This window comes from Anomaloglossus baeobatrachus, chromosome 7, assembly GCF_048569485.1.
Source record: "Anomaloglossus baeobatrachus isolate aAnoBae1 chromosome 7, aAnoBae1.hap1, whole genome shotgun sequence".
In the NCBI taxonomy this organism is placed as follows: Eukaryota; Metazoa; Chordata; class Amphibia; order Anura; family Aromobatidae; genus Anomaloglossus; species Anomaloglossus baeobatrachus.
This window is the reverse complement of record NC_134359.1, coordinates 258,221,004-258,241,482: the sequence shown is the minus strand read 5'-3', so window position 1 is coordinate 258,241,482 and position 20,479 is coordinate 258,221,004. Positions and strand designations below refer to the sequence as shown.

Sequence of the window (20,479 nt, the reverse complement as noted above, 5' to 3'; positions counted from 1 at the left end):
CAAGTATTTTGTTTTTTTAAAGATGTATTACAGGAACTGACCACCTGGAACTCACATGAGCATTAATAGAGGTGGGTCCCTATATAGGTAATACTTTATTTTCAGCAGCATAAAAATTACTAAAATGTTCCTCTTTCGGGCAAAACTGGGACAGGAGCTTTCATGTCTTATGTGGCTCTATGAAAATAAAAGCAGCACAGTGATTGCTATGGGTACCAAGGCCTAGTTTTATGATCAGACAGGCACAATTAATAGGCTTCGCTTATCAAAAATGACAACACCCCCTGCCTTGTCCCAATTCCCCCCCCCCTCCCCCCTTCCACAGTGCCCCATTAAGACTGTAGTTGTATACGCCAGTCTTAATGATTGGGACAATTGGTGTAAGATGCACCAAATTCTGGTGTGTTTCCACCAGAAATGTTACTCCGGTCAGTGACTGGAGTACATTACTTCGGAAATTTTAATGTATTAAAGTCTTTAAAGTTTTAATGAATTAGACAGATGGGTTTCGCCGTGCCCTGGCCACCCATGCTCTACTCATTTTGGCAAAGCTGACCAGGATTGTTGTAAAAACGCCATAAGTCACAATATATTTGTGAAAATTTGAGTTTTGCACCAGAAAACGGTGCAAACACCTTTTTGAGTTTATTTTTGAATGGCTTTGATAAATGGGGCCCATTAAATGTACCTGATCAGAAAAGCTGTCATTGTTGTCTATAGCAACCAATCACAGGTCAGCTTTCATGTCAACTGAGCCAAATAAGAAATGAAAGCTGCCCTGTGACTGGTTGCTATGAGTGACCGTTTTGATAAACATGACACAAGGCCTAAATAATCAAAGATTTTACGCCAGTTTTTGTCGTAGAAAGTCACACAATTTTTGGTGCAACTCAAGACTGCTAAAATTTTGTACCATTTGGCGTTAAGCCATTTTACCCAGCACTGACATAGTGGGCAGAGCTGGGATGGGACAGGGGTGTACCAACCATGACTCGTCAAAATAATGACGAGCGGTGACGTTTGCAACCCCCACAAATCTTACTCCAGAAGGTATTGGGCTAGGCTTTGTGGTGACCTGCACATACAGAAGTGGACGCCACTCGTCCGGCACTCCTTATTCATGAAGAGCCCTACTTCTCTACATGGATTAGGAGTGTCTGACTCCAACACCTCTCCTCAAGACCCGTGGGAACAACGCCGGACCTGATAGAGCTGGGCCAATATGTTAAATCAAAACTGGCCTTGTTGCCCATAGCAACCATTCACCGGAGCTATTATTATTTGAAGAGTAGGTTAAAAAGTGAAAGTGCACCTTTGGTTGCTATGGGCAATAAGTGTTTATTTTGCGGCCTACTTGTGTTTATAACCAGTACCGAGCCTGAGACGCAGGAACTTTCTTTTTGATGCCATATGCTGCCCTCCAATTTTTTTTATTTATTTTTTTGTGCGGAATTTGATGGGGTTGTTGGTGCGGATTGTAACCATTGTACACCGTTGTGTGTATGAATAAAGCTAGGATCAGGTTGAGGGGGAAAAAAACAATTCTTGATGTAATGTCTAATATGCATCAAAAAACGCAGGAAAACCACCCTGTGGGCACAGGCCTGCGGATTTGCTGCCGATTTTTGACCCCACATTCACTTGCATTGGCAAAATCCGCAGGTAAATCTGCAAGAATAATTTTACATGCTGCAGATTTTAACTCAGGGAAATCCACACTATTTCCGCAGCATGGGCACAAGACTTCTAAAATTCCATAGAAATGGCTGGGGGCTCCCTGTACTAATCCGTGAAAAAAACACGACAAATTCCATGATAAATCCGCAGCGTACAAATAATCACTGCGATACTTGTTTCGAAAAGTTGGACAAGTGTTGTGTATATGCTCTTGCGTGTGTCATGCGAGGTGCACGGGTTTGGTGTTTTTTTTTTTTTGTTTTGTTTTTTTTTCTCTCTTCTCTTCTCCCCTAGCATCCGTATGACATCCGTGTGTAATATTTTTCTCCCACCCATAGACTTGCATTAGCAAGTCTGGTCGATCTGTGCAGCCATACGCAGCATGCTGCGATTTTTGATCCTCAGCGCGTTTTGAGCTGAGGAAAAAATAGCAGGAGACTGCCTGATTAAAGCGGGCTTTACACGCTGCGATCTCGCTAACGAGATTGCAAGCGATCGTACCCGCCCCCGTCAGTTGTGCGACACGGGCAAATCGCAGCTGCCGCACAACCTCGCTTAACAGACACACACTGACTTACCTGCCGTGCGGCGTCGCTCTGGCCGGCGAACCGCCTCCTTTCTAAGGGGGGTGGGGGGTTTGTTCGGCGTCACAGCGATGTCACACGGCAGGCGTCCAATAGAAGCAGAGGGGCGGAGATGAGTGGGACGTAACATCCCGCCCACTTCCTTCCGCATTGCCGGTGGAGGCAGGTAAGGAGATGTCCGTCGCTCCTGTGATGTCACACACAGCGATGTGTGCTGCTGCAAGAATGAGGAACAACATCGCTAATAAGCAGAAAACGATTTTTTGTTTCAGGACGACCTCTCCGCGGCAAACTATTTTGACCCCTTTTGCGATAGTTTAAGGTCGCTCAAAAGTGTCACACACTGCGAAATCGTTAATGACGCCGGATGTGTGTCACAAACACCGTGACCCCGACGATAATTCATTAACGATATCGTAGCGTGTAAAGCCCGCTTTACACTGGAGAGAGTGCAATCTGATGTTTTATCAGATTGCACTCATCCATGAAAATCGCAAGTGGAACCGAGCCTTGGCCCTTTTATTTGTAGATTTAGGCTGGCATCACACACTACGATATATCGGTCGTTATGTCGTCGGGGTCACGGATTCCGTGACGCACATCCAGCATCGTCAGAAATATCGTAGCATGTGACAGCTACGAACGACTATGAACGAGCAAAAAAAACCTCACCTTTACCGTTGCTCGATCATTTTCAAAATGTCGGTCCTCATTCTGTGCTCCGGTTGTTCATCGTTTTTGAGGCAGCACACATTGCTCCATGTGACATCCCGGGAACGACGAACACATCGTCTGAGATATCGTAGCATGTGACAGCTACGATCGACTATGAACGAGCAAAAAAAACCTCACCTTTACCGTTGCTCGTTCATTTTCAAAATGTCGGTCCTCATTCTGTGCTCCGGTTGTTCATCGTTCTTGAGGCAGCACACATCGCTCCTTGTGACAACTCGGGAACGACGAACACAGCTTACCTGCGTCCCGCCGGCAATGCGGAAGGAAGGTGAGCGGGATGTTATGTCCCACTCATCTCCGCACCTATTGGCTGGCCGCTTTGTGACGCCGAACGTTCCTCCCCCTTCAGGAAGAGTATGTTCGCCGCCCACAGCGTTGTCGTCCGGGAGGTAAGTGCGTGTGACAGGAGGTTAACGACTTTGTGCGCCACGGACAACTAATTGCCCGTGACACACAAACAATGGGAGCGGGTGCGATCGCACGATAGATTGTCCCGTGTGACGCCGGCCTAATGGTTATCGGGCCCAGATACTGTAGTAACAATTTAAGGTTATGTTCCCACGTTGCAGATTTTCTGCACCAAAAAATGTATCTCTTGGCAGGAAAAACACTGCAGAAAAGTGGAAAAAAATAGGGGGGAAAAAACACAGAAACAATTGACTTTCTGTTTTTTTTTGCTTAAAACCTGTAGGGTACGTGCACACGATCAGGAGCTGGTGCATCCTGGACGTGGCAGGACCTGACCTGCAGGGCCGCAAGTCTCCTCCACAGGAGCCGCAGGTGCCTGTGCCCATGGGCCTGTCTCTGTGGCCCAGAGACAGGCCCAAACAATTGACATGCTGATGCTCGGGAAGCCTCATCGCAGGTCATTTTTCGCTGCCGGAAAAAACAAGCACAGTGGGCAGGGAATTTCTAGAAATCCTATCCACTGTGATTGTACTGTACAACGCAATGTTTCACACGCAGCGAAAACACACTGCGTCCAAAACGCTGTGAACCCCGACCGTGAGCACCAAGCCCAAGAAAAATAACCGCATAGTGTGCGCACTACCTAGGTGGAATCTTCAGCTCCCCACCCCCGCAAAATAAAAAAAAAAAAGGCTTTGCCATTCCTAGATTAGATTAATATGAAAATAATGTGCATTTATTTCTGTTTTTCTGTTGGTCTATGTAAGTTATTGTGATCTTTAAACATGTTTTGTCTACATAGGTCCATAGATCAATGCGAGGTGACTCCATTCTGGGCTTCTGAAAATGTAATTGCCTCTTTTGGCAGATGATAAAACGAATGCCAATACCTAATCACTCCACGTAGGAGCACCTAATTTTTATTTTTTTTTTCTTGTCGTGACATTATTTGGCGAGCCTCCATTTTTACCATTTTGTTGGTAATGATCAAATTGCATTTTCAGATACATTACAGAACAAGACCGAACTAATTGTCGTATATTTTATCCATTCTCTAAACATTGTCGGTACATCAGGGCATAAAAAATTTAAGTGAAACTATTTGGGCCCTTGCCACAAAAGCATTCTAAATTAACTGTTGGCAACCTCGTACCCCCCCCCCCCCCCGCTCCCCCCGCCCCCTCTCATTCCGCCTCCTAGAGCGTCTAAAGCAGAATAAGATATGTATAATATGGAAACAATGAACCCTGGATCAAAGCTTTTTATGTGGAGGGTAATGACAGAGACAAACGTTGCCTGCAGTATTATCTGCAGCAAAGAATGTAAAATAGTAAAAATGGTGATAGATCTGGAAGTTTACTAGACATTATAATGAGGCTCATAAACAAATAATAAAAAAAAATTGTGACATTAAAATGGTTGTTTCCATTTTTTTTGGAATCGTGCTACAAACATAGAAATAAGGCTACGATTACATGTGACCTTGCCACTGGTTGCATCTAATGATTGTCAATGGGGTTATTTTTTTTTTGGCTTATTAACCTATTTAATAAAGGGAATCTGTCACCAGGTTTTTGCTCCCTCATCTGAGAGCACATAACGTAGAGACAGAGCTCCTGATTCCAGTGATGTGTCACTTAGAGCTGTGTGCTGTCGTTTTGATACAAATGAATGTTTTCTCTGCTGCAGTTATACAGAGCTCATGAATATGCTAACTACCTGGCAGCAGGACAAGTAGTTTTGTAATGATGATCTACTTCTGATTAAACAGTGATTTTATCAAAACTACTCTAAGCAGCCCAGTAAGTGATACATAGCTGTAATCAGGATCTCTGCCCCTACATGATGCTGCTCTCAGATTAGGTGGCAAAAACCTGGTGATAGATTCCCTTTAAGATCAAAAAAGGTGTTGCATATTGCAACACTGTTAAACTGGGATGGAGCAATACATTGTTTCCCTCTCTCCCACTTTCTTCTCTCACTTTTGATTGTTTTGCGGATAAGACTTGACAACTTTTTGTTGGCTCTCTAAGATGTGCTAAAGGTAGTGATGGGTGAATAGTAACTATTTGTGTTGGGCTTATTTGTAACAAATCCCAATGTAGTATTCTGGTATTCATCACAAACAACAAACCTCATGCAAGTCAATGAGGAACCCGAGCATTTTTCATGTTGTGACGAATACTGGAATAGTATTTGGTAAGCGTTATCTGAATACGAATAGTTAATGTTCGACCATCGCTAGTTAAAGGGACTCTATTTCTACAGTCACTCTGTGCTGACAAAGTATAGGTGCTCGGTGCATCATGGCGGGGCCAAACACTTTCTTACTTTTGTACCTGCACTGAACATTAATTCTGTGCCGACAGATCCATCTAAGGCCACGCTCTGACAAGTGCAACCCAATACTCGGACTGGCCGGCAGCTCTCCTGACCTGAGCATGACAGAATATATTTCTATGCAGCTGTGAGGCTTTGGTCAGGAGAGCCGCTGGCCAATCCAAGCTTAGCCGTGCGATGGCTTCCCGAGTTAGGCTTTGTGCGCACTAGAAAAGTGATTTTTCTCAAGAAAATTTCTTGAGAAACTTCTGGAAGTTGAAGATTACCGCACCTGCGGTAAAAAAACGCACCAAAATCGTGGGAAAAAACGCATTCGTTTTTGCCGCGTTTTTTTCCGCGGGTTGGTCCCTGCAGTTTTTATGCTGTAACTGCAATAAATAATATAGATAATAGATAATCGATAGACAGATAATGGATAGAGGGAAAGATAGATAGATGAATGGATAGATGGATGAGAAAGACCTATATAATGTCCCACCTCCCTGCATATTCTAAGCTGGCACTCTAGTGACTTTCATGTGGCACTAAAGGGTGCTTAGCCTTGTATTTAGCCAAAAAGTAAATAAATAATTAAAAAAAAAAAAAAAAGTGAGGTCCCCCTATCTTTTGTAGCCAGCTAGGGTAAAGCAGACAGCTGCAGCCTGCAAACCACAGCTGTCAGCTTTACCTTGGCTGGTAATACAAAACAGAGGGCACCCCACGTTGTTATTTTACATTAAATAAATAATTTAAAACAAAAAACGTGGGGTCCCCTCCAAACTGGCTCACCAGCCAAGGTAAAGCGGACAGCTGTGGTCTGGTATTCTCAGACTAGGGAGGTCCACAGTTATTGGACACTCCTCAGCCTAAAAATAGCAGGCTACAGCCGCCCCAGAAGTGGTGCATCCATTGGATGTGCCAATCCTGGTGCTTTGCCACTCATACCGTGCCCTGGTGTGGTGGCAAACTGGGTAATATATGGGGTTGGTGCCAGATGTGTAATGTCACCTGGCATCAGGCCCTGGGGTTAGTGATGTCACACGTCTATCAGATACCTGACATCAGCAACCCAGTCAGTAATAAAAAAAAAATTGAAGAAAAAAAAGTTTTATTTGAAAAAACACTCCCCAAAACATTCCCTATTTCACCAATTTATTGAAAAGAACAATTAAATCCGGGTCCGGTGTAATCCAGTAAGGGGGTCCCATGACGATCCATACCATAGTCACTGTCCCAATCAATGAAGAACAGCACATTCCACATTGGCTGGGAGAGCAATGCAGTGACCTGAGCTAACATCAATAGGTCAGCCGAGGTCACTGCAGGGGATGACTAGCGCTGACTTCAGGAGGTTTAGATGAGATAATTACCTGCAGTGACTATCTGCTGATGTCAGCGCCGTCACTGCCTTCTATGCCCGCCGTGTTCTCAGCAGTATCGCGAGAGCCTGTGATGTAGCCGCTAGTAACAGTCTCGAGCCGCCCGCGAGACTGGCATAGAAGGCAGTGACAGCGGTGACATCAGGAGAGCAGGAGATAGTCACTGCAGGTAATGATCTCATCTCACCTCACCTCCTGACAGCAGCGCTCGTCATCCCCGCGGCTGTCAAGACTGCAGGGTGAGAAGCTGCTGATACTGCTGTGCAAGCAGCCGCGGGGTTGGAGCGGGACACAGACTGCACGGGCACCCGACGGAGATCACATGGAAGTGCTTCTGTGCGGCGTCCAGGGAGTGTGATGTGTGTGTTTACTCTGCTCCGCTTCCTCTTCCTGTCATAATGACATCACTTCCTGCAAAACGCAGAGTAGTGATGAACATTACCACAGGTAAACCGCAGCTATACCAGGGGTATACCGCACATAATTTGCTGCCTGCGGTATACCCGCGGTATTTCGCGATTACATTACAGTGAATGCAGTGAAATACCGGGGGTACCTGTGGAAAAGTGACATGCACATTTTCTCAAGAAATTTTCTCAAGAAATTCTGCAGAAAGGTTACAAACATTTCTCAAGAAATTTCTGCAGCAAAACCGCGGGTAAAAACGCAGTGTGCGCACAGGGCCTTATTATGGTCATGGTGACCAGAATTCTTGATCGTTTGTCTGTCCGTGTAATAGAAGACAGTCGGGATTAGAAATGTTGTGTGGCGTTATTGACTCGCCCACCCCAGGGCTATGAGACACCCGGTGCCGGGCCAGACTAGTCCGGGGGTCGTCAGTGGTGGCGGGGCCCGGCTCCGTGGCCCTGGTGGGTGTCAGTTTAAATATGGCTGATGACTTGGTAATGAATAAAGTTTGTGTTCGTGACGCCACCTGTGGTATGCGACTATTAAGCCGCCGCTGCTGTGTCAGGCCTCCGGGGTGATGATATGGCAGCAATGATGGTACTGCTCCCCACAGGTGGAGCAATGCCCCGGGGCACACTGTTGGTGCTCATGAGAGTCTCTATGGTGTAATGGAAGGCTAAGCAGATAAAATAACAGAGACCACTCCAAGGGTGCAGTTTCAAGTTCTTTACTCACACGTCCTGGTATGCGCACACTGGTGCCCTCAGACGACTGGAACCCACTGTCAGGGACCTCCGCCGTTTCTGGGTGATTCTTGGAGTAAAAACCGGTACCCTTCTCTCTAAGGTGTCTCTGTCTTCAGCTGTCTTCCTAAGCCTAGCTCTTTTAGGATGAACCTGCTCGGCCTCCACTACAGCCTCCGGGCTGGGGGCGTCACCTGTCGGATGATTATCCCCTTTCTAGAGGTTCTGCTGTGGGCTGTGGCCCGGGGAGTTTACAACTTTCCCTGGGCCTCGGTTTTTACTGTTTGGAGATGATTTTGCACTCCTCCGGTTTCTAGGGACCGTCCTCTGTTGCAGCTTGATCCCTCCACCGATGTTCCTGTGGAACAGGCCACCGCAGCTCTACAGCTATCCGTGGCCCTGGAATCCCTTCTTTTCTCTGCTTGGTGTCACCTGGACCCTCTGAGTCCTAGGATCTTCACCAGGAAGCGTCTTTCTTCTTCTCAGCTCCTGACTGACTTGGAGCTCTCTTTCCTTCTCTCCTCCTTGCCTGCCTCCTGCAGACCTCCTCCTCCTTCCCCACTCTCTCTCCTTCTTCTGTTGCTTTCTCTGTGCGGATACTCTGAGCTCACAGAGCTCCTTTCTCTTTCACAGCTACATGCTGTCTCCTCACTCTCTCACTCTCTGAGGTAAACTGAAACTAATTTGACCTTCCTTTCTCTGACTGCTCTCTGGTGGCTCCTCCCACCTCCCCAGTTGCTAAGCTGTACCCTATAGGAGCAGGGATGGGTCTTACGGCCCCTCCCAGCATGCAGCATGGGAGGGTTACTGCCACTGTCCCTGGTCCCAGTATGTACCTAACAATGGGTGTTGTGTAGATTTACCAGGGGACCTCCTTTCCTCACCCAGAATGGGGCATCACACCGCTGGATGGGGTGCAATGTCCTGTGGCGACGGAAGACTCAGGGGCGCCACACTATTGCACAAAGAACCAGAGTATTGTAGGATTCAATCACATTTTTATGTATAGGGAACATGTTTCAGGGGTTACCTCAAAACCATTTATCAGGACAAGATCTTACTTTTCATGTACGAGGTTGGTGTGATTGAAGCCGGCGAAGAATCCACTGCTTCTTAATGCAACAAAGCCGCACTCCATCTGTACCCACTACTTCGTTACTTTGTGTTATGTTGTGACCTACCACAATACAACTTTCAAAGCATCCATGCTGTTTTTGAGAAGATGGCCATGTTTTCTTAACCATGGACAACCCCTTTTTAAAGAGCAGGAGGTAATTTAAAAAAAAAACAAAAAACAAAAAAAACTTTTTCCCACAGTAGAACTTGTATGAAATTATCTACCCTGTTATTTGTTGACGGAGTGACGCCTGTAACAAAAAAAGTTGGCTGAGGTTGACTGTGGTAGGATCTTTGACATTTCTAGGTTGACCTTCCAGGATAAACTGACATTTGTGCAGAGTACTGCATTGGTGGACACAGACTGAAAAAGGCCCCTGTAGAAGAACAGTAATATGGCTCCTTTTCAGTCCAATAACTCATCAAAATGCACAATTGCACCTGCTTTGGAGATAATAAAAATTGGGCCCCTGTGCGCTGGTACAGGTATAATGATGTGCCCACCCCTGGAGTACTGTCACTTTACATTGACCTCCATGAAACTTGATTGTTATAAAGTTGCTGTCAGTGTAGACAACATATTGTGGTTGCTCGCAGTCAAGCACATTGTTTATAGGCCTGATTATTATTATTATTATTATTATTATTATTATTATTATTATTATTATTATTATTATTATTATTATTATTATTATTATTATTATTAATAGTGTTATTATTATTATTAATAGTGTTATTTATTCCATGGTGCTTTACAAGTGAAAGAGGGTATACGTACAACAATCATTAACAGTATAAAACAGACTGGTATAGGAGGAGAGAGGACCCTGCCCGCGAGGGCTCACAGTCTACAGGGAATGGGTGATGGTACAATAGGTGAGGACAGAGCTGGTTGCGCAGTGGTCTACTGCACTGAGGGATATTGTAGGTTGTAGGCTTGTCGGAAGAGGTGGGTCTTGAGGTTCCTCTTGAAGCTTTCCACGGTAGTGGAGAGTCTGATGGGCTGAGGTAGAGCATTCCAGAGTATGGGGGATGCACGGGAGAAATCTTGTACACTATTGTGGGAAGAGGAGATAAGAGAGGCGTAGAGAAGGAGATCTTGTGAGGATATGAGGTTGCGTGCGGGTAGGTACTGGGAGACTAGGTCACAGATGTAGGGAGGAGACAGGTTGTGGATGGCTTTGTTGGTCATGGTTAGTGTTTTGAACTGGAGTCGTTGGGCAATGGGTAGCCACTGACGGGATTGGCAGAGTGGCGAGGCTGGAGACTAGCGAGGTAAGAGGTGGATTAAGCAGGCCGCAGAGTTTAGGATAGATTGGAGGGGTGCACGAGTGTTGGAAGTGAGGCCAGAGAGCAGGAGGTTGCAGTAGTCGAGGCAATTATGCAACTACCTCAAATTGTAGTAGGTCTGATAAAATGTGTTTATGAATATAGCTCCTGGATATCTGGTGCACCGTCATACAAGTTTTTGAAAAGTGCTTCAGTGCAATATTTTGCCAATTTTTCAGTAACTAAGAACAAAAAGTTCTACTCAAAAAAAAAATGAAAATTTCTCATTTTCTTTAAATCCACTTCTGGTTTCGGATTAGAACGTGTGAACCCACTGTATTTACCTCTCTTCTATATGGCTGTGCTGCCAACAAGTTACTTGCTGTTGTATTTTCTTTTTATTTTGCTTGTATTTGATATGGGAATTAATATACCTGCATGTACTGTACACTGCCCAAGTTTGTCTTAATTTTTCAATTTCTTTTTTTTTTTTTAGGAACTTCTGATTTATCGGGAGGAAACGTAAAAACGCAGACGCACAACTTCCATCACAACAAACATGTTCAAGAGAAGAGGTCTGTGCCGATTCGCAGGAAGCGAAGCATTGGTGAGAGACTTTGAAATTTTGTTTTTTAAATTGCCTTGTTAATTCCCCCTCCCGCAAGATATTATTATTCATAAAATCTGGTATAAATCTTAATATGCACCCAGAACCGCGAACCAGGGTGTTGGTTCCTGTGCTTATTCCACCCTCTTAGCATGTTAGCAGGCCCACAAGGGTGTGCTAACATGCTATTCAATGCCCAGCGTCATCGGCGGTGACGCATATACCTTTATCCGTTGCACTGCCCCGGACGCCGGTTTTGGGGTCCGTGCTCATGATCAGAAGTCACCACACTTCCAGTGATGCGCACTAAACCTCTCTGAAGTCAGACGCGTACACCCGGCTTCATAGTGCGTGTGACTGGTAGTGCAAGGCATTCTGACCCATGCGCACTGTCCTTAAGCCCGGTGTCTAAGGCGGTCTAACGGCCACAGGTATGCACTCACTGCCGACGATGAAGCTGGGCATTGCATTGCATAGCATGTTCACACACCCCTGTGGGCGTACTAACATGCTAAGAGAGCGACATTAGCTCAGAAACTAATGCCCTTTGACTAGTCCCTGGCCTCATTAGCATATCGTAAAGGATTTTTAGAAATACTTTTTCTAAAGATCCCTTTATCTATGCTACTAGATGCAGGGATTAGCAATATGCATCCAGAACTGCTCATGGTTTTGGCTGCATATTGCACCTGACAGATTCCCTTTAATATAGATTACTAAAAAGCTACCAACAAATATTATTTTAGTGGTTCTAGATTTAAAGGGAATCTGTCGGCAGGTTTTGGCTTCCTCGTCTGAGAGCAGCATGATGTAGGCAAAGAGATTCTGAATCCAACAATGTATCACTTAGATTAGCTGTTCTGATTTGAATCAGAATTTTTAGATTTGATAACACTCAGCAGAGAGCTGTCTCTCTCACACCAGGCTCTCTATAGAGATTTGAGCATTGACAGTGAAATGTGAGAGGAGGGAGCGTGCTGGACTGCCATGTGCATGACATTGTAGCTGGAGCAATAAGTCCAGACTGGATAAACAAGAGGTGGACCTTGACAAGTTGAGGATCCCTGAATCCTGTGTTAACCCTTACAGTATGCGGTCTTCAGCTTTCACAGCAAAAACCTGCTGACAGATTCCCTTTAAGGCCATAGTCAATGTAAGTATTTAAAGCGAACCTGTCACCAGATTTGGCGACTATAAGCTGCGGCCACCACCAGTCAGCTCTTATATAGTGTGTGTGTGTGTGTGTGTGTGTGTGTGTGTGTGTGTGTGCATATATATAATATAATATATTATATTATATTATATTTATAATATAATAATTATATATATATATATATATATATATATATATATATATATATATATATATATATATATATATATATATATATATATATATATATAATATATATATGACACACACACACACACACACACACAATTTTATATATGTGTGTGTGTGTCTAGGCCGCTGTGTAGAACTAAGAATCACTTTTTATAATACTCACCTAAGGGGCAGTGTGTGTCTCTGTTCTTCGGGTCCGGCGGCGCCCCTTTCGGCCATCTTTGTCCTCCTCCTTCTGAAGCCTGTGTGCATGATGTGTCCTACATCATGCCCACCAGCCGGCATTTAGGTCCTGCGCACACGCACTACAATACTTTGATCTGCCCTGCTCAGGGCAAGTGCGCAAACTAATAGACCTTACAGGCGCCACTTCTGCCTCTCAATGAACTCTTCTGCCTCCTCGATAATTTACCGTAACTAATGTCTTACCCAGTGCTTGGAATTGTAGGCATTCTAGGAAAAACTGACAACACTTTGTAGACTAACTAGTGACATATATGACCGTCTCTATTCCTCTTAAGTGGATGGAGATCAAACAACATAGTAATTTTTAAGACCGTTCCTGTTGTTAGCTCAAATTCCAAACATTCCGTCATATTTTATTTTTGTAATGTTATGCAGCAGTTTATATTTTTATGGATTTTTTTTTTTTTTTTTTTTTTTTTTTTTCTGCGGCCCGTCTCTTGTAAGTATGTTGGCTAGATATTACTCTTGATTGACAATATGAACGCCCACGTGTAACTATTGGAGCTATATGGCAGCTCTGCCCTTCAAAAGTATTTATTGCGGAACCTAAGGCTAGGTTCGCACACAGCGTCTTTTTGACGCTGCGTTTTTGTGCGTTTTTGGCCGCTAAAAACGCACCTGCGTCGAAAAAACTCATCAAAAAACGCATGCGTTTTTGCCGCGATTTGGTGCGTTTTTGGCTGCGTTTTGCTGCATTTTTGATCTCTGCGTTTTGCTGCGTTTTTCCAATGCATTGCATGGGGGGAAAACGCAGGAAAGAACTGACGTCTATTTTTTTTTTTTTTTTTTTTTTTTTTTAAACTCAAAAACGCAGGTAAAAAAAAACAGATGTGTGCGGACAGCAAAAATGAAAACTCATAGACTTTACTGGGGAAGCAAAGTCATGCAGTTTTGAGGCCAAAAACGCACTGTGCGCACATAGCCTAATTGTCTGTTTTCATTTCTTCGAGCAACGATTCACTGTGGATGTTGTCTGGAGAGATGGCCTTGGATGATTCAGGAAGAATGAATTCTCGGTGAACATAGACTTAACTTTCACACTTGCTGAGAGTATATATTTAGCAAGACATAGGTGACAGATTGTATGACTGGGCTTGCAGGAGGTGTTTTGCTGAGTCATATCTTTGTGTTATACTCAAGTTGTATGCTGGTTGCTAAAAGTGCAAATAACCTAAAAATGTGGCTGTAGACTGCTGCAATTTGAAATATTTTATTTTTTGGGGGAAGGGGGAGGGGTGGTAGTGGGTTAAATTTAACTCTAACTCTAAATGCAAAAAACCAACCCAATATATTTTTTTTTTTTTTTTTTTGTTTTTACAGAGGAAGCTGTCCCTGCAGTCTGCAAAACAAGGACTGTTATTTACGAGATACCTCGTAGCCAAATTGACCCAACATCTGCAAACTTTCTGATATGGCCACCATGTGTGGAGGTGAAACGTTGCACAGGCTGCTGTAATACCAGCAGTGTTAAATGCCAACCATCAAGAATACACCACCGGAGTGTCAAGGTAAGCAGATTGTCATCTACATCTTTCTTGACGTGGCCTTGGTCAACTTTTGTCTATGGTATTGGTACAAATCCAGTCATGGATTGATGGTCCCTGTACAAGCTTGACATTTTTATTTTTTTTTTGTAGAATATTTAAAATATTCTGAGTTAACGTACCCTTTTTGTTGTCTTCATGATGTTGGCATTACTTTGGTCTAGTTGTACTCAAAACCTAAGTGGTTGGCTCCAAAGTCCTCTCTGATACGGTTGTCTTCCCTTAAGAAGGAGCTCCAAAAGTCAGTCTTGGTCTAAATCAATATTTCTCAATTTCCTCTCAGTTAGCATTGTCTTCTGTTTGAATTTTGGTGCTCATTTTAGATTCTTGGTCTAAAGCAGTATTTCTCAATTTCCTCTCCGTTGGGGTTGTCTTCTGTTTGACTTTTGGCGCTTGTTCTAGATTCTTGGTCTAAAGCAGCATTACTCAATTTCAGTACTCAAGACTCCTCCAATAGGTCATATTTAGAGTTGAGCTATAACCTAACTATTCACACTCGCTATACTCATAACTAGTACTGTCTACTACTCGCGTATTCGTTCTGTATAGCGTGTGCAGTGCAAGTCAATGGGGAAAAACTGGCAAAGTAACGAGTAACCCAAATGCCTTCCTACTCGTGCGAGTAGCAGATAGTGCGGAATTCGGGTTACTAGTTACTTTGCCATTATTTTCCCCTTGACTTGCCTAGCACATGATATTCTAAATGAATACGCGAGTAGAAGACAGTACTAGTTAACTATTTGTACTCGCTCAACTCTAGTCATATTTTCAGGAATTCCTGAGTATTATACAGTTGATAGAATGATTGATTGATTTAGCAAGGCATCACGCATTGCCACAGATTCAATCATGACCTTTTGGGGGGAGGGGGAACCCTTTAAGACCGGAGTTAAGAAATACCGGTCTAGAGAATCCTTTTGTGGACCAATCTGATTACTTTTTCTATTCTTCGTTGATGTTTGATATACTGGATTGTGTAGTGGATCCATATGTGACCAACTTAATCTCAAGAGATGCATGCTGGCGTAGCTGAAGTGCCCTGGCTGAATGGAACGAAGGTCAATCATGCCACTATTGCTCCATTCATTCTTAATGGCAGCGCCGGAGATTGCAGAGCGCAGCACTTGCTGATCTTTGCCACTCTTATTAAAATGCATAGAGAGGCAGTGTGCATGATCGACCTCCTCTCCATTCAACCCGGTCTCGTGAGTCTTTTTTTTCTTCTTCTTTACTGGCGTGCTGACATTGCCCATTGTTTTGAACCTAGCCAGGGTTAACCATTAGCATGGGGATGGTATGTAATGTTGCATGTGGGTTTTTTTCTTTCCTACGACTGGACTTGAACATGCTTGAGTTAACCGGTTTCCTATGAAACTAGCTCTATAGTGTGTGAATTGTGAGACCTGTGGGGAAAGGACTAATGGGGCTTGTGGAATATACTGGAGCTATATAAAGGACAGGAAAATGTAGATGTCATTGGTAGCTATGTGCTTTTGACAGATTAGTCAGCATTACAAAACGCATATCCAATGCATACTAGTAGGTTGTACTCTACTAGATGTTACTACTGTTAGCTTTGTATTGTTTGATCCTATGTTTGGGTTTTTCTTTTCGCGAATTGACTTTTTTTTTTAACTTGGAAAATTACAAAATCCCAATAACAATTTTATGCCTGTGTGGTATAGAAGATATTTAACGTTGGAGCAAACTCCAGCTAATTTATCTGACTGAAGTTAAAGGACAGAAGGTCAAAGAGCATGTTAGGAGAAAGGGTGTTTAATACTTGAAACTGGAAGCTCACCCCTTCACCTCCCAATGTAGACAAAGGAGCACAGTGTACACCGCAACACCCGCCTCTTTCTTGGGGCTTTATGCCGTTGACAAGTAGTTTTTTTTTTTTTTGTTTTTTTTTTTTTCTAATTCTGGACTTGGGACTTGAAGGGCTTTTGTGTGGCGTCACTTAGTAAATTGTACCGGAGAGTCACGCAGGATGTGGTGGAAAGTGTTACATACTATTGGGTCGCTCCATTTTTGCCTGGAATGTTTTAAATTTTCTCGGCTGTTTGCACAATGTCTAGTTTTATCAAGACTTCCTTTTTCTATTAAAATAGAGGCCTTTATAATGACACGGTACTGAGATCATAGAAATAAATGTTGGCTGAGTACACAGGCACATCCAAAGATCAATAAATGATAACGCAGACTGTTCCCACAAGGGCATCTGGCTGCATCTTTCACATCAAGTTGGCAACCTTACCTTTTCTTCTTCAAAGTGTAATTATAGAGTGGCTCAGTAACTTAAAATAACTTATGTCCTTGGACAGTTTAGGAAATAAATTCAAAGGACCATTGCAGAAAGTACAATTTTTTTAAAGGGAATATCCACTTGATAAGACTTTGTTTTTTGGAGTGCTACCTACTGTAGAATACCACTAGTGGGCTTCTAAACCAGGAAGGAAGTAATTTTGTGTCTTAAACCAGGGATGGTCATTTTGTGGTCTCCATTCTAGTTGCTTTGAATATGTCCATGGATTTGGTGTACAGTTCCGATCGATCATCTATGTCGAATATTTTGTGCAGAATTGACTGACTTTTTTTAGGGCAAAAATATTGACATGGTGGTCATATTAGTGAGCCATAGATGTCAGGTGTCGCAGCAGGGGAGAGATGCTATACCACCAGTATAGGACAACACATAGCTAGGGAAAGGGGGAAGTGGTGACCCCTGATAACCACCTACAGCTGGTCCCTCACCACCCTAGATAGGTTCCTCACCTATGCGCTGAGCTGGACACCTGACCCTAGGTATCCCAAGTGCTGGGCCCTAAATAGGGAACGGGTGGGATAAACTCTTCGTCAGCCCCACTAAATCCAAAGGAAGACACGGGAAACGCAACAGCATTCACCAGAGCCCTGGTAGATGGCAAAAGACAAAACGCTTCTCTGAGCAGCAGCAACCACAAGTCTCAAGCACCAGAAGACAACCTCTCCAGAGCTCAGTAAGGAACAAATTATAAACCGCACCCAAACGACCCAGGGGTAAGGTTAATAAAGGAAGTCAGAGGATACCAACGGCTATGAAGTACTGACAGTTTCCCAGGCTCCTAGAAACCGAGAACTGCCAGATAACACGCGTTTCCAATCTCTGTGATCCTCTAGCACTTGCTGCCACTAAATTGTCAGGTGACCGTGATAACTCTGACAGGCCATGACACATCTGTGACATCAGGCTTATGGGAATACATGATGAGCTGACGTAATGTACTCTCTTCATTAAGTTTTGTTTTTTGTTGTACATGTACTACACACTCCTATACAACAAGAACTAATGGTAAAGTGTAAACCATGTTTTGGCTCTTATGTTTTTACTTGTAAGGGCTTTTACGTTAATATCCAAGTTCTCTGCGGTAGCACCAAATGTTATGTTATACTGATTAAAAATGTGTTTGTGCTTCCTAATCCACTCCCACAAATAGTCTACATGCCACCCAAATTTAGCTTATTGACCTTTCCTACTGTCTCCTGAATATTTCCCTCGTTCTTCATGTTCTTGCCCGACCCACCACCTCACATAGCAATGATTCATTTCATAAATGCCCTGTCTGTGACTCCCCGCATCTAATGAAAGAGATGATGCCAGACTTGCTCTTTTGATGCAGATTTCCTTCTGGATGTTTGCTGGAGATGATTAATGTTTGAGATGTTATGAATTATATTTATGGTGCTGCATCATTTTCCACATCAGTTGGGTCTAATAGAGTCAGGATACCACATCATATTGTGCATTCATGAATAGTAAAGCATGGGTTATGATTAACTTCAGAAAGGAATATTTTTGGTTTCTGAAATAGTTGCCTTGTTCTTGGAACTTGGACCTCTGATGGTGGCTTGGTATGTAGATGTGGGTTCTAGAACCCGACATGAATTCAGTATTTGAATCTTTTTGAAGGCAGCTTGTATTTATCGGGTCGGTGAGTGATTTTCTTGTAGATGTACAATGTCCTTGCATAGGTCTGATGTATTGTAATACATTTTATTTTTGGTTAGATCCCAATTATTTTATTTTTCGAAATCACAACTTTTCTAATGCAAAATATTGGTGATTCTATGCTGTTTTTATGGCCGTCTGTTGAGAAAAACCTAACCTAGGATATGGACACTATGGGCTTGATTTTTTTATAAGTTTTTGAAACCATACCTAAAGAAACTTTTTTTTTTTTTTTTTTTTTTTTTTTTTTCTTGGTTCTTTGATGTTAACATAGTGAAATAGTTATGGTTTCGGAGTATAGCACTAATTATTTGCCCCCTTACGAGATGTTTCAGTTACTCTTCGAGTAAAAAGTTTAAGCAGGTTCTTTCAGGTTAATAGGTAATGTATGTTGTAAAGTTTTTCATAATATATGGGTTAAGTAGTTTCAAGGGACTGAAGGCTCAAGAGATCATCCACATCTGGAATTTGAATAGATGGCCCTACAGGAATAAGAAGGTGTATTGTGATCTATGTGATCTAGGGTATAATTGTAGTCAAATCTGTTCATGTAATGACCTCACTGAGTAGTGAAGTCTGGAACGTGGATGGTCCAACTGGCTGTGATCTGTAATGGTTTTGTTTTTTTTTTGTTTTTTTTTTCTCTCCAACTGACCATGGAGGTAACAGTAATGCTGAAGATGGATAGATATAGAGAGATAGATATGTATGTATGTATGTATGTATATATTATTTTTTATTATTTATGTTTTTATTAATTCGTTTAGCTTGCTTCCAAAATTTTAGCAACATCTTGCGAGTCCCATTCTATGTAGTATACTGATAGAAGTCAGCCCATCTTTTACCGAGAGTCTGACGGCACAGAATGACTGTTCAAAGAGTTCAATGTACCCTTCAGTGCCGCCCCGTGCCAGCAGCCGGCGCTGCTCGAGTCCGGACCTTCAGGGGTGTTGGTGGCTCGAGGGTCTCCGGGGGCTTCACGGACACGCCGAGTGAAAAGGGGGATGGACGTATATGTACGTTGTGAGTTCGTGACGCCACCCACGGTGTGTGGTGAAGTGGGACACCACCGCTGCTGTTATGGGCCACCCGGGGGAGATGTTGTGCAGCAAGCTGTTAACCCCTCCATGGGCAGGGATGGTGACCCCGGGACCCGATTTGCTCCAATTCAGGGGGAAAATGACGACCGCAGGGGTGTTGGTGTACTCACTGTTGGAAACAAACACACACAAGTCTCTGGTAAACCAAGGTGGTGGTGGCCGGTGCCACGGACGGCCGTACTCTGGGTCCCCCACCCGGCTGGTGGTCTCTATCCTCTCCCTGCACTGTTTTTTAGTAGAAGTGATTTCCCAGTATAAAACGTAGGAGTCCGCTCCCGGCTGGATGTGGCTTAAGGAGCCGTGCCCGCAGACGCTGGCCCGTGGGATCTATGGGCCTTGGCGGTGACCGCTTATCCCCAATCAGTGGGCTGTTGTCTTTTATGAGGGACTTTGGGGGGGACAGAACCTCTAGTCCTGGCCTCAATCGGTTAATTAACCAGCTCCAGTCGATTCTGGCTTCAGGGTCAGAGTACCCCACTTTGTGCTACGGTTTCCGGGTCGGTTCCCCGTGTCGGTACCATTGGGCTACAATCCTGGCCTGGTTCACCTCGGTTCCACCGAGCAGTCTTCCCGTCTCCTGCTGACTGAGACCACAGTCTGCCTCCTAGCCAGTGGTACCAGGGCTCCAACCCTGGCACCGTTCAACTTGAACTCTCCCTCCTGCTGCTGGGACTACACCTTGCCCCAGCTCCTCTCAACTTGAACTTCAAACTCTATCTGTCCCTAAGTGGGTGACTAGGGTTTAATGGTTGGCTGAATGTCTCCTAAGAGTGTGAAGAGGTAATGCAGGGGCCTATTTGTGACTACCTGGATTCTCCAGGGCATCACACTTCCACCTACTTGTTTTCCAGTTATCTTCACCCTTATTCCTTTATTGACAGAGGAGGTTGAAGATGGATGGCGGACAAGTAATAAGTGGGAAGGTGCTTGATTTGAACAGTCATTTTGCGATGAGACTCAATTCAACTTTGATATATATATATATAATATATATATATATTTATATTATAT

At 43.8% G+C, this 20,479-nt stretch overlaps 1 protein-coding gene across 4 annotated transcripts in view; it reads left to right on the top strand.

Annotated features, from left to right (window-relative positions):
• The window catches only part of PDGFA (platelet derived growth factor subunit A), a 59,250-nt gene that overhangs the window by 13,092 nt on the left and 25,679 nt on the right, over positions 1-20,479 (top strand). For all 4 annotated transcript variants that reach the window (XR_012724770.1, XM_075318059.1, XM_075318058.1 and 1 more), the window contains exons 3-4: positions 11,135-11,245; positions 14,157-14,344. Coding sequence is in view for 3 of the 4 variants with exons in the window: in XM_075318059.1 (XP_075174174.1) it covers positions 11,135-11,245; positions 14,157-14,344 (299 nt within the window). In the remaining variant the exon portion in view is untranslated. The remainder of the gene's footprint in view (positions 1-11,134; positions 11,246-14,156; positions 14,345-20,479) is intronic.